This window comes from Lipophrys pholis, assembly GCF_963383615.2.
Source record: "Lipophrys pholis genome assembly, chromosome: 16".
In the NCBI taxonomy this organism is placed as follows: Eukaryota; Metazoa; Chordata; class Actinopteri; order Blenniiformes; family Blenniidae; genus Lipophrys; species Lipophrys pholis.
In genome coordinates, this window is record NC_137634.1 from 11,978,721 (window position 1) to 11,993,613 (window position 14,893).

Consider the following 14,893-nt stretch of genomic DNA (forward strand, 5'->3'; position numbering starts at 1 on the left):
CACACACGCAACCAGTCATATGATGATACATGCATGTAAGCCTACCATGATACAGCATGCAAGATAAGAGCTCAGTGATCCAAGTGTATGTCTTTACCAAAAATAACTACATATCAAAGAGGAACATAAAAAGAATAATAAAAAAAAAAATCTAACTGGGTTTATATCAACATGTGCAGCCCAGACACACATAACAGAGCGTTCTCCAAATGTGGCAAATACCACTAATTGCTATAGAGAACTGCACAACTGGACCTCGCTGTTGCCACATGTACACATGCTTGCACACACACACACACACGCTTGGAAGACTTTAGATAGCTGTAGATTCCTTTGGGAAATTTTCATTTGCTGTCTTTTAAATTCCATCTGGACACTAAAAGGCAAGCTGACCTGTGCAATCAAATGTGATCCATTCATTCCTCCTTTTTCAGCCTTTACAAAGATAACGATGTTCAGCTTTGCTTCGAACTGTCAGAGAGGTTCTAACTTCACAACACAGTTTTTTTTTTAAGGTTGCAGTTTGCAGGTGACTCTGCATGATATGCCTGAGGACACAGTCATAATGTGCCTGAAAGGTGTCAGAGTCGTAAAAACACATTTAAATTCACAATTCAAAGTACAACTCAAGACGGATCACCAACAAGTAACATTAAAGACACCCGATTCAAATGTGACTATTTGCATTATATTTGTTAATATATTGAACTATACAGCCATATGCAGGTCCGTTTGTTACATTTTTGGGATGAGGATGACAGTGGGTGCAGAGTATCTTAAAGCTGAGATTTACTGTGTCCAGATAAGTACCACAGAGGACTTCCAATCAGCCATGCCCTCCTGTCATCCCGATGCCCCGAGACTGTCTGAAGGACCCTTTGCCTAAAAAAAGGTACTCCCAGAATACCTGGAGACGAGACTGAACAATTCCACCTGATCCTGCTTTAGCCCCCTTGAGCAACGTTCACTATTCATCCAGTATTCAACCCCCCTCAACCCCCCCCTTGAGCACACACACGACCTAATTTAACATCACACTCTGGAGCAAACAAATGTGAGCAGCCTCTGCATCTTCTCCCTTCTTTTTGGAGTTAAAGGTGAGCAGAGTGTGCTCGCGTCCGCGCACGTAGCTCACCGCATGCTTGTGTGCACGCGTGTGTTCATGAGGGTGTGCATTCTACAGTATCATTCGAATTTCCAGGAGAGCAAATTAATTGGCAGCCTTTTGCAATAATTGACTTTCACCACACGCACGCGCACATGCATCGAGCACACACTGCGAGCATTTGCATCTCTCTCTCTCTCGCTCTCTCTCTCTCAGACACACAAACACACACACGCGCTGCTCGCTGACAACAAAGCTGCTGGGAGGAGGGAGGGATGATGAAGCGAATCCAAAATTCAATCGACTGTGTTCTTGTTTTGAGCAGAAGGCACACAGTGTACTGTACTGTGAGAGGCCATAAAACTCTCACTCTCCCCAAAAAAAATAAATAAATAAAATAAAAAAAGAGGAAAAAAAAAAACAAAACAGGCTTTGGTAGACACACAGACGTTTCAGCAATCACCCTCCATCAAAACACTTTGTCTCGCATACAAAAATAAGACTTGGCATCAGAGCGGAATACCAAATCAGGCCCATTAAGGGAGCACAGGGGCACTCGCTACTTAGCAACAAAAAGGATTTAAAGCTGCAATATCCCTGTAATAAAAGCAATAAGATCAAGTCCTCCTGGTTTTTTTCATCTTCTCTGAAAATCGAGAGGGCTGAAAAGTCAACTTTGAGCTCCGTGTCTAACTTTTTTTTTTTTTGACTGACAGTTTTTAAGTGTAACCAATGCCAGAGAGAAAAGGACCGCAAGTAACTTGATTACAACTGCTAGAGCGACGTGTTTTTTTTTTGGGGGGGGGAAAAGGCCACTCAGGGTGAAATGTTTTTCATAATCTCTGTTTATTCTTCAGGAGGAAGACGTCTTTAAACAACAGATCAAGCTTGGACACGCGATGATTCCTGATACAATGTCGCTTCACTGTTTTGGTTTTTGTTTACCTGGATTAAAGAGAAAACTGCATCAAGTCTGACAATTTCGCATTTTCAATTGCAATCGATATCACTGTTCATAATTTATTTACATTCCAGCCTTACAACTGTTTCACATTTTGCATGGACGCAATTCTCTTGTAGGATTGTCCATAATTGTACACCGAACGTGCAAAACAATTTTCCTTTGAAACCCTCAAAGACGGACTGGCAGGAGAAGACTGGACTGTTTTTACCGTTTCCAAATCTGTCTTTGAAAGTGTCGGCCAAACCTCAAAGCAGAACAAGGAATTTTGTCTTGTAATTTCTGATGTCGGACACAGTGAAGTGGACAAGTAAGAAAATAATATCTGAAATATGTGTGCTCTTTGAGGACGGGAAGTGGGATATTCAGGGCTATGATTCACAGGAAATGTGGCGTGAGAGACGGAGGCTATCAAATGAATCGGTCCATTTGTTTCCTGCAGAATTGAAAACACAATACTTCAGGAGAATGAGATATCTCATAACGACAACTCAATGAAATGTTCTCATTATCAGTTTATTAGCTGATGGAACACGCCAAACATTTGGCAATACTAACATTAGATAACTGGGATATACAAATCCAGCTAAGCCGATTCACCACCACACAATGCGTTTGTTCATTTGGGTGATGAAGCTTGAATTCGGCTGGGTGACTGGCCATGCTTCAACGATCTGTATCCACTCGAAGTAAAGGCTCATCTTACGTCTGCAATCAATTTAGAATCACAAACATGTCTCCACAGGAAAGGAAACTGCCCGGCCTGATAAAACGTAGGTAGAACATGCCAACTCCAAACGTAAAAGATGTCGAGTGTCCATCAATAAAAGGACATCTATGTTAGCAGATGCTTTACAAACCAGACGCTAACCACAAGTTAAATACATTATATTTATATATTGGCATATATTGGCGAGTGTCTGTTTGGCCTATTTATGCTTAAAATGTGAATATAGGAATCGCAGAACTTAAATCAGAAGTTGAATCTTAATCATTTCCATTCAATTACAAATATAAATTCACAGCTGTATAATAACTGAAGTCGGATTATAAACATTTATTTAGTGGAGTGGCTTCTTGAATAGATTATGTTGTGCATAACCAGCCAAGCATCTGAAAACATACCTAGAATTTGTGTTTCTAGGCAATAAAATACACCTTAAGAGAGCCTGCTGTGGAAAAGATTATTAGACAGTGAGATGTCTTTTTTTTTCAAGCGAATGACACATTTCTCAACCATGCAAGTTACAGTTAATACCACACCGGCGCTTCTGGGAAGGCAGCTACAGGTGTCAGGCACAACCTCACTGGGCAAAATGGCATTTAAGGCAACTGGTCAACTCGTCTGAGCGCGGCCCCAGACACAGCGCTGTCAACCCGGTCCGCCAGAGACTCTATCAGAGGGATGATCATCCCTCATACACTGTTCTGCCCAGCTATTTTTTATGCTTTATTTCTTTTAAAAACCTCGACTTTTCCAGGAAGCCCACGGCGCAGGTACACCGAGTCCTGGCAAAGGAGCACAGCTGCTCACACTAACGCGTTTCCACTGGAGTCACATTTTCTCAGGACAGAGGTCTAACAAGTTCACCCCCCCCCCCCACCACCTCCCCGCCCCTCAATCCTCCTCTTCCTCCTGTCTCGGCTGGGGAAATAAAAATATTAGTCTGACAGCAGCGGCTGATGCTACAGGACTATAAGTAGACCTCTGCCTTGTGTCACCTCTCACTTGTCTGTCCCCCATGTGCCCTCTTGTGTAATATAAGCCAGCTGAGATTTCTCCAGCTGCATAACCCCAGTGGTGTTTGCAACAGTAAATCAACAGGTCGAGGGGGCGGGGGGGGGGGGGGGGGGGGGGGGGGGTTGCAAAGAGGGAGTTGTGTTTTGCTACTAAAGAATGAGCTGCTGCCGTTTCTCTGTCATCCTGTGGTAATGTCCTCAGAGGTACGCGTGCGTGTGTGTAAGCGACACAGAAACATCAGCTGTGATAAAAATAAAATAAAAATGTACAGGCAAACCGCTTAACACTTCAGGCCATATGCTTTAGTTTTTTTTTCTGAACTACTTCTTTTCCTGCTACTTGCTTTTAATAGCACCCCCCCCCCCCCCCCCCCCCCCCTCCCCTTCTCTGGAGTCTCCAGTCTCTCTTCTCAGTCATGCATACACACAAACACACACGCACACACATTTAGGAATTTGTGGTCTGGAAGGCAGTCAAGTTTCATTAATTTCTGGGTTTGGGTACAGTACAGTGTGTTCCTGGACTCACATCTGCGAGCGATCATAAATGCTGGAATGCTGGCAGAACATCCAGACCTGCCGGCACAAATATGTCGTCATCACTGTGAGGGAAGATCCGGCGCCACGCCAAAACAGCCGACCGGTCGACTGCCAAACAACCAAACAAACGCCACGGAGATAGAAACACAGACAAAGAGCAGCGAGACGGCAGCCCTCCCGCCTCACTGCTCCTCCATATCAAAATTCTTCGCATTTTTCCTCATCTAAATGCTAAATCGACATTTACGTAGGCTTTCCACTCCCACCTTCAGATTGGGATCAGATCGGAACAAAGCTTTTAATCTAAAGGAGCCGAGTCGCACAGCTCAAGGACGGCATCAGAACTCGCCTGCTGGCTAACTCTGGCATAACGTGGTTAATGTGAACTATTCCAGGTGAATGAACTACAATATTGCTCTGGAAATGCCAGATTTTTCTCAGATTCCATTTCAAAATTCTTGGTTGGGGAACTGTTTGTCCATTAAAATTGAATTCCTTGATGCAGCTTGACATCCGAGCAGTGGAGCAAACATTTGTTTTTGCAACATCTGCCAGCATATGTGATGGCACCATTGTCTGACAAGACCCCTGGTTTTCCTATAGTGGCTGAGAGAAATCTAAATAACACTGTTTGTTTGTGCTGATCTTTTTGGGGAGTTGTAGCACAAGTGCCTTCGAGAATGTCAGGAACATTTTCCTACACTGTAAACCTCGCTGTGAGAAAAATGCCCCACACTGTTCTTGGCCGTTCTGGCTGACTGACACACAGGCCAAACACAAGCATACCGGAGTGATGAAGCCTCAACAAAAACACCAGCATATGACCCCCGTACGCCAGGAGATTATCGTGCAAAGTCATGTTTCCATCAATAATGCAGATGCTCGGAGATGCTTGTGGGTAAACTGTAATCGAGCTGAGGAGGGTGACAATTGCAAAAGCAGCTCTCTCGGAGGAAGTTAAATCACAACTGTGTTTATTATCCTGAATGTTTGTTACATAAGGGAAGTTGAGAAATTCAACAACCTCACTGGCTTTAAAAGCCTTTCTGGCTAACATAACAACAACATTATATTCAATACAATAATGAATTCACTTATGTGTCAATACACTATTGATAAGAGAACTACAAACTTTTATTAGTTTTGAATATCATCTTGACATGAACATGTAACTGGAAGTTCAATGGTTTGAAACCTACTGAAGGGTCAAAGACTTTAACCCCCAACTGCTCGGGGTTGAGACAGGGAAGGCATCCAGATCAGCTAGGAGCTGCTATGACTGGCAACTACATTGTCAATAAACTGATGATGAAAAACAAAGTAAAAAAATCTAATTAAATAAAAGATGGCACTCCTTGAGAAACAGGTTTTGTTCAAACTGTACATTCTCCCATCTCCTGCATCCACATTATCCAATTTCAGGTTGTACAAAAACAAAAACAAATAAAAGCATACGGGCACAGGGAGAACATGCAAGCTCCCGAAAGAAACCTTGTTTGGAGACACTATCACTGCTCCATCATGCCACCTACAATTATAGTACGTTTTGAAATATATTCCTACGGATATTGAGAAAGTTCCTGTCAAGCAATTAAAACGAAAAGCCCAAAAGAACATGCTCTTCCACATTTCACAAGGAGTCAATAACAAGTTACACATTGACCAGTGCAATAAAATGTTCTGATAAACTCTCATGAGGACCTGCCAGAAACAATAGAGGGTTCACCTTAAAGACCTGCGTGTTCTTTGTCAGCAAACAAGCGGCAGAATAAACCTGGTAAACATTAAAGGAAACGGGCGCTAAGAGAGGCTCGAAGAAGTAATCCACCATGCTGTATATTTCATGCTCTCTCCGGTTCCCTTGGTTTCCTCTCTACCAGGCGACACATTACAGATACCATCACTCCATTCATATATCATCACACTGTGCCCTTGAGCAAGGCGCTTTGCCTCCGACTGCTACTTAAATAAAGATGGATCGCTTTAAATACACTTCAGCTCGCTCTCTTACACACACACACACACACACACACACACACAGACACACACACGCACGCAGACACACGGCTGTTAATCCATTAACTCTTTACTATGTATACATACTGTAAACAGAGGATTAAGACTTTAAGCTATAAAGGCAGCGAGATGAAAAGTTGGTGGTAAGAGAGATGGCGATGCGGGTGTTCAGGGAGGGTCTTATTGGTAATCTTATTATGCTGCATCGGTTCACTTGGAAAACAAACTGAATCATATCAGTCTGGTCTTGTTTGATGGGCTTTAACACATGCACGTGTGAACACACACACTCATACACTGAGCTGGTTTAAAAAAAATAAATAAATAAAAAAAGCAAAACTGATCGTTTACAGTTTAACAGATTGCATTTTTCCAAGCAGTGAATTGAAACTGCACACGTAATATTGAGTGCCATAGTGTGATCAGTGTTAGGTTTTGTTTCGAGCTGGTGCTTCTTAAATATCCTGTTAAATAAACCGAAAAGCTCTCTGCAGCGTGATCTGTTGGCATTAAGACTGGAGACATTAAAAGCTACATCGTCACTTTTGTTACAAGCCAATTTCAGAAACCAGACTTCTGAAATGTTAAAGATTGTTAAAACAAAAGCTGCCAAATAAATCTTTCACCGAACCAGACGCCAACTAAATCTGAAATGATAACAATAAAAATTGGGAAATATCAGGGGGGGAAAAAAAGATAAGTTTACTAAACAATCGGTGCATTCGAGGTGAAAATGTAGTTTGATTATTATTCCTGTGGCTGTCGGGTTGACTTGAATTAAACATCATTAAGTGGAGGCAATTTGATACAGCAGTTAGCCTGGTCTCCTCACAGGAAGAGGTTTGAATCCGGCTAGGACTTGTGGAGGTTGCATGTTCTTCCAGTGACATTATAAACAAAGATTCTGAAGAGGAGGCATGGTGAATCAGTGGATTTGCAGATGAATCAAATGGCCTTTATGGAATTTGCATGAGCTTGTTTTCTTTGGATTCCTTCAACAATCCCTCCCCCCAAAAAGCTGGTCCTGAGAGTACCCTGTATTTTAAGGGTACTCTCTGTATCAAGTTTTTGTGGAAGAAAGTGCATAAAAATGCATGAGTGGTTCAGTATCCTCCCTGCATTTCAATGAATGTAAAGATCAAGGTTGTAGAACTGCAATCAAATGCAATCAGGATAAAACAAACAAACAAAAAAAAAAAAAACATATGTGAATGTGTTTGTATTGCACTTGTTGCATTATGAAACTCACAAAATACCAGCATCATCCATAGTTTATGTTTTCTGTTGTTAAAAGGCAACATCTAAGACCTCCAACTGCACCCTAAAGGGGCTGAGTCACAGTTCCCCACCCAGCTCAAACCTCCCATCTGCAGGCTTTGGCTCAGCAAAGGCTGTCAAACACTAAACGTCAGGCTGAGATTAAAAAAAGAAAAAAGAAAAAAAAAAAAAGGAAAAAAAAAACAACAACATAGAGAGGAGTGAGACAGAACAAGACGAGAAGGGAAAAAAAAATAAATGGCTGGCACAAGGTAGACTGTACATACTGTACCCTCAGTGGTGGCAGGCAGCCCAGACTGGAGAGCTGCCAAGTCCTCCGTACAACAAGCACGGAGAGACAGACAGATGGATGGACAGACAGTCGGAGAGTGAGAGACAGAGTGGAAAGCAAGAGAGGGAGGGAGGGAAGGGGAGGAGGAGGAGGAGGAGGAGGAGGAGGAGGCAGCAGCGGTGTCTGAAATGCTCCACATCCTCGACACGCTGCGCATACCAAAAAGCCCCTCTCCTCTCTCGCTTCATCTCCCCAATATTCTGTCTTTTCTGAAGCGAGCTGAAGGATGATGGCGGCGGCAGCGGCGGCGAGGGGGGATGAGGAGGAGGAGGAGGAAGAGGAGGAGGAGGAGGGGCTGAGGTTGAGGGTTTTGGGACTTGGTGAAGTGTCATCATTACAGAGAGACACGATAAAAATCGAGACGCGGTGTCAGACCGAGAAAAAGCCTTGAAAGTCAAACGGTGGAGGCGGAGGTGGAAGTGCTGGTGGTGGTGAAGTGATGGAGGGGCGGGGGGGGGGGGGGAGCGCAAAAAAAAAAAAAAAAAAGACAACAAAAACTATCAAAGAAGCTTTGCCTCGGCGCTGTCTCTTCCCTAACCGTCGCCTGTCTCAACAGAAGCGCTTGTCTTGCCTTTTACGCCAGACCAAAGCGACGATGAATCAACACTGATGTGTGTAACAGTACAGGTTGATGTCGTGCGTCAAGACAGCCCCGCATGGAAAGAGGGAAAAAATAAAAAGAAAGAGAGAGAGAGAGAGAAAAAAAGTTTGTGCACTTGCTGCCACCGTTGCTAAAAATACACTGCCCACATCTTCCGCTCGGTTGCCTTTCTCAAGGTGGGGTATGTGGTTCTTCCTCGAGTTTTCGGCACTCTTTTTTTTTTTTTTTTTTCCACTTGATCTCCTATCAGCAGAGTTTTCACCTTGTGACAACGGGCGCAAACTGTTTTATTAAGCAACCTGTTGATATTACGGGAGATTTCCGGATGTTGAGAACTGAGCTCAAACGAGTCTTGTTCATGTTCTTCTCTTCCTGATTTCCTTGATTTTTAAACCTACTCCTGTACTATTTTGTAAACCTGAACAGATTTCGACAGTCTTTTCTGACTCCGCAATCTGTTGCATGTTACGGAAAAAAGGAATGCAAATTCATCGCAGACTTTTTCTTCCCAGCAAAGTTCATATGAGTGGAGCTGTCTCTGCAGTTATTATATATTGGAGGCAAATTCATATTTCTTTTCTCCCCTTAATTTAAACCAGTCGAGCCAGATGGAGCCGTCACTGAATCTGGTTATACAGGGGTTGTTGTTTTTTTCCTACCTGCTGTGCACCGTGAGATTATGGATGCATATTCCAACTGGTGCAATATAAATAAAACAGAATTAAATTAAATTGTCTTTCAAGTTTAAAATATTCTTGATATGTTTTTAATACTTTTCTTTTTTCTTTGACATAAACCTACAATATCTTCACATTATGAATCGCATTGGAGGCAGATAATCTGAAATAAGGGGTGTCTGGTAGCGTAGTGGTGAGAAGTGAGACTACACTGGTTTGTTGAGATTTTCTTTTGCTTTTCTCTGCAGACTTTACATGCTCTCACTTTGTACAAAAGCCGTTTTCTCTGTTCACTTCTACAGTCTGAAAACCTGCATTGGAGGTTAATTGAGTACTCTAAGTTGCCCGTAGGTGAGAATCTGTGTGTGTGTGTGTGTGTGTGTGTGTGTGTGTGTGTGTGTGTGTGTGTGTGTGTGTGTGTGTGTGTGCGCGTGCGAGACTGTGTCCGTCTCGCTGAAGACTTGCTACCAAAAGTTGTCGAAACCGGTGTGTAAGATGGATGAAGTAGAAATACGGTACCATGTGCTCACTGGCCTTTTCATGAAGTTTAATGTTTTGCAAAATGCACCTGAAACCTTGCTACTTACAGTGGGGCAAAAAAGTATTTAGTCAGCCACCGATTGTGCAAGTTCTCCCACTTAAAATGATGACAGAGGTCTGTAATTTTCATCATAGGTACACTTCAACTGTGAGAGACAGAATGTGAAAAAAAAATCCAGGAATTCACATTGTAGGATTTTTAAGGAATTTATTCGTAAATTATGGTGGAAAATAAGTATTTGGTCAATAACAAAAATTCAACTCAATACTTTGTAATATAACCTTTGTTGGCAATAACAGAGGTCAAACGATTCCTATAGGTCTTTACCAGGTTTGCACACACAGTAGCTGGTATTTTGGCCCATTCCTCCAGGCAGATCTTCTCGAGAGCAGTGATGTTTTGGGGCTGTCGCCGAGCAACACGGACTTTCAACTCCCTCCACAGATTTGCTATGGGGTTGAGGTCTGGAGACTGGCTAGGCCACTCCAGGACTTTCAAATGCTTCTTACGGAGCCACTCCTTCGTTGCCCGGGCGGTGTGTTTGGGATCATTGTCATGCTGGAAGACCCAGCCACGTTTCATCTTCAATGTTCTCACTGATGGAAGGAGGTTTTGGCTCAAAATCTCACGATACATGGCCCCATTCATTCTTTCCTTAACACGGATCAGTCGTCCTGTCCCCTTAGCAGAAAAACAGCCCCAAAGCATGATGTTTCCACCCCCATGCTTCACAGTAGGTATGGTGTTCTTGGGATGCAACTCAGTGTTCTTCTTCCTCCAAACACGACGAGTTGTGTTTATACCAAAAAGTTCTATTTTGGTTTCATCTGACCACATGACATTCTCCCAATCCTCTGCTGTATCATCCATGTGCTCTCTGGCAAACTTCAGACGGGCCTGGACATGCACTGGCTTAAGCAGGGGGACAAGTCTGGCACTGCAGGATTTGATTCCCTGTCGGCGTAGTGTGTTACTGATGGTAACCTTTGTTACTTTGGTCCCAGCTCTCTGCAGGTCATTCACCAGGTCCCCCCGTGTGGTTCTGGGATTTTTGCTCACCGTTCTCATGATCATTTTGACCCCACGGGATGAGATCTTGCGTGGAGCCCCAGATCGAGGGAGATTATCAGTGGTCTTGTATGTCTTCCATTTTCTGATAATTGCTCCCACAGTTGATTTTTTCACACCAAGCTGCTTGCCTATTGTAGATTCACTCTTCCCAGTCTGGTGCAGGTCTACAATCCTTTTCCTGGTGTCTTTCGACAGCTCTTTGGTCTTGGCCATAGTGGAGTTTGGAGTCTGACTGTTTGAGGTTGTGGACAGGTGTCTTTTATACAGATAACCAGTTCAAACAGGAGCCATTAATACAGGTAACAAGTGGAGGACAGAAGAGCTTCTTAAAGAAGAAGTTACAGGTCTGTGAGAGCCAGAGATCTTTCTTGTTTGAAGTGACCAAATACTTATTTTCCACCATAATTTACAAATAAATTCTTTAAAATTCCTACAATGTGAATTCCTGGATTTTTTTTTCACATTCTGTCTCTCACAGTTGAAGTGTACCTATGATGAAAATTACAGACCTCTGTCATCATTTTAAGTGGGAGAACTTGCACAATCGGTGGCTGACTAAATACTTTTTTGCCCCACTGTATATACTGTATTGAAATCCTGCTACTAATGCTATCAAAACCAGGATCGCTTAAAATCAAGGCTGAACCCTATACACCTCAAGAGAGGACTTTGTCGAATATACTGATAAAGAGCCTTTTAACTTTGATTTAAATATTTATGAAACGATCAAAAGTCATAAAAACTTCCAACACAAGAATGTGAAGTTAATCAGATATCACAGTCCAGGAATAACTAAAAGGCTTTAAGTTGTCTAAATATTTCTACTGCTAACTACTGATATATATAAAACCAGTGTGTGTGTGTGTGTGCAAGAGTAGAGCAGGAGCACATGTCTGCAGCAGGGATTGTGAAACCGGGGTACAAGTTGAAAAGAAATCGTTAATCACTGCACAGCAACTTTTTGCTTTTGACACACTGATGTTGTTTGCCGAGTCGATTCCCTGGCACGGCGCGGGTTTGTCATTCATGTTTGTCACAACATAGCAGGAGTGTCAACAACCATCTTTGTCATTGTCGAAGTGAGATCTGAACAAGCAAAATGATCCCTGCAATTATGGTTTTCTGCATCCTGGTAATAGGCGAGGTGCAGGCAGGAACGGGGCTGTACGTGGTGGTGGCCCTGACAATGATAGTGTCAAGTGTGACAATTCGCCCCCTTTCGCCCTGGAAAACACACACGGTACCAAACAAAAGCCTCCAAAATCAACACATGCATTTGGGGTTTGTGTGTGCAGAAGGGGGTTCGCCTCATGAGGCTCCATGGCTTTTACAGTGTCTCAATAAACCATCTGCACTTGGGGCCTTAGGAGTGGGGAAACCCTCTGCTGCCTATAAAAGACGGCTCAAGCCATTAAACGCAGCGCTGAGTGAACTCGGGAGCACAGGAGAAAGCGCGTGATCGAGGCGTGCGTGTAATAGAATCAGACCGGACCAATCAATGTGTGCAGTGTTCTGACTTGTGCTACCTTTCAGACCTGTAATGTCACAGAGGGGTACGATGACGGGATGATGATGTGCAGGCAGCTCTTTTGTTAGGCTTTATAGAGCTGCCCGGCTGAGGAGTCATTCAATCCATGAATCACTGCTAAACGTTCAAATAATCCGAACGGGCATATCTATAGCATGATACGCAAATATGTGCTCATGTGGTTAATTTAGTTGACTTCCAGTGTGTCTGTTGTGTATGTGATTAAATAGCCAGTCTTTGCATTTGTAAAGTTGAAGGGGAAAGTTAAGTTTCAAGGAATAAGAGATCCACTTTGCGGGATCATTTATGTGTAATCACATACATCTTAATCTTGGGAAATAACCAATTTTCTTTTTTTTCTGCTTGAAGTCATGTTAATAACCCAATAAGAAAATATTTATCGGCGCAAAAGCCACTTAACGTCAGTTCTTAATGCAACGAAATGCATCCACTGGAGTGAAATATAATGTGGGAGGTTAAAGATAAAAGTAAAGACATTACTAAATTGAGAGGAAAAAAAACAAAACAAGGAAAAGCATCCAGACAGCCAGGGTGCTTTGGTTTAAGTATCCCTAGTGTAGTAGCTGGGTTATCTGTTTATTCTTTCTTAAGACAAATCTAAGAGGTAAAAGTGTCTGTGTTTTACTCTTTAGAAAAATAAAAAAAATACAACGCTCTGTTAAAAAATAACTCGTGGCTCCTTAACATTTGGCTTGTAACAATCGTTTACAGTGACTTACTGATACTTTTATTCAGGAATTTAATCACTTCTTCCACCACTGCTTTAGTGGCTTGTCAAAAATTTATTTGATGGGTGGGGTTTCACTGGGGGGATTTTGACCCCTCACCTCAGTCGCTCTGAGGCCGTCGCTACATCAAATCTGCTTTTGTTTTAGGCGCAACATAAACTGCAAAGGGAGACAGATTTGTGTACCCATACAGCTGCATACAGTGTGTAAATCTAAATCCAAATTAGCTGAACGGAGTTTAGAATTGAACAGCTCGCTTTGGAAAGTGTTGGAGGTGGTGCACGTGTGTTTTTTTTTTACATTGAAAGGCATGAGACTGATGAGAGACTCCCCCAACTGGACTTTAATCAAACATGTTCTCACTGTGAGGTGAGGGTTTTGAAATAATTTAATGGGGTTTTATTCATTCGTTTTTTTGTCTAGCCATACTCCTTTCATCAATGTTAATGTTGCAGTGAGCTGGGGCTGATACCAGCCGACAAGAAGTTCATTACTTGGCCAACACATAGACACGAGCACAGGCACAATAGAGTCAATAATTATCCCAGCGTTTCTCAAGGTGCGGGGCTGGAGGTCACCAGAGAGCTTTAGGGGCCCTTTTTAAGTGCGTGATTGTTTTTTAATTTGTCGTCTGACAAGACGTTGAAATTAAACTATGAAACATTTCATTCAGAAGTAGATTTTCAGAACTTTTTTAGAACTGAATCTGTTGCACTGTAATAGAGTGTGTGTGTGTGTGTGTGTGTGTGTCTGTGTGGGTGTGTGTGTGTGTGTGTGTCACAGCGAATCACATTACTGGGTTCTTCTTGCACATTTCCAAATGAATACATGTCTTTTAATTTAGGTTGACACGCTTCACTCTCGACAGCAGTTTTAATGCAGAAGCCTCTGATGTGCAGGTTTTTAGGAGTGAGAGTGTGGGTTTGGGTTTGTCGCTTTTGGAGTCGGGTTTGCAGTCGTTACCTGAATGAGACAGCAAATGCATCCTAGCAAATGCATCCTTAGACGAAGGCTGTCCAGGAAGTTTTTCCCACACAGCTCACAGCTGTAGGTCTTCATTCCACTGTGCATCTTTCTGTTGACAAAGAAGCAAAAACAAACATTTTTACTATCTGTAATCTGTGTATGCGATGCAGTCAAGTCAGGTGAAGCCAAGCTTAATGTGCGCGCTGTCACTCAAACAGATGTTTGGATTATTTTCTTATTGCTCGTAACTGAAGACCTTCAATGAAAAAATAAATAAATAAATAAAAAATAAAAAGAACAAGTCTGGCCTTTTGCGGTTTAAGAGAAAATGTCACACTCTATCAATCATAATGTCAGCATATAACAATAACCGTCAGTGTAACATGCCGTCCAGCCACCACACGTATATTCCTGCACGGATCACTAGACCATGACTTGGAGCTGTAAATCACAAGGTGCAGCTCGAGTGGAGGCATTATCAAGTCTTTGCATCGCGAGTGCTGCAGATGGATAAGGTGCTTTATTCATGCAAACTCACAGGACAGCTACTTAGTGTGCAAACCATTTACAGAGGAAGTTTTCGACTATAGCTTCCCAATCTATGGTGATATTTGGAGCTCGGAGCAAGAAACCCCATCAGAATTAATTGCCTATTTCCAAATGAGCAGTCATTAAGTTGTAACATAGTTTAGGTGCACAAGGTCAGACAAGACTAAGGGTCAATATTTGATTATGTGGTAAAAGGCCTTGAAGGTTAGCTAACTAAATAACATCTGACAACAGAAAGTC

At 42.5% G+C, this 14,893-nt stretch overlaps 1 protein-coding gene across 1 annotated transcript in view; it reads right to left on the reverse strand.

The window, feature by feature from the left end:
* Positions 1-14,893, reverse strand: part of zbtb16a (zinc finger and BTB domain containing 16a) — a 154,652-nt gene that overhangs the window by 81,563 nt on the left and 58,196 nt on the right. Inside the window, 2 exon segments of the mRNA XM_080482780.1 lie at positions 14,102-14,126; positions 14,129-14,213. Coding sequence (XP_080338906.1) covers positions 14,102-14,126; positions 14,129-14,213 — 110 coding nt within the window.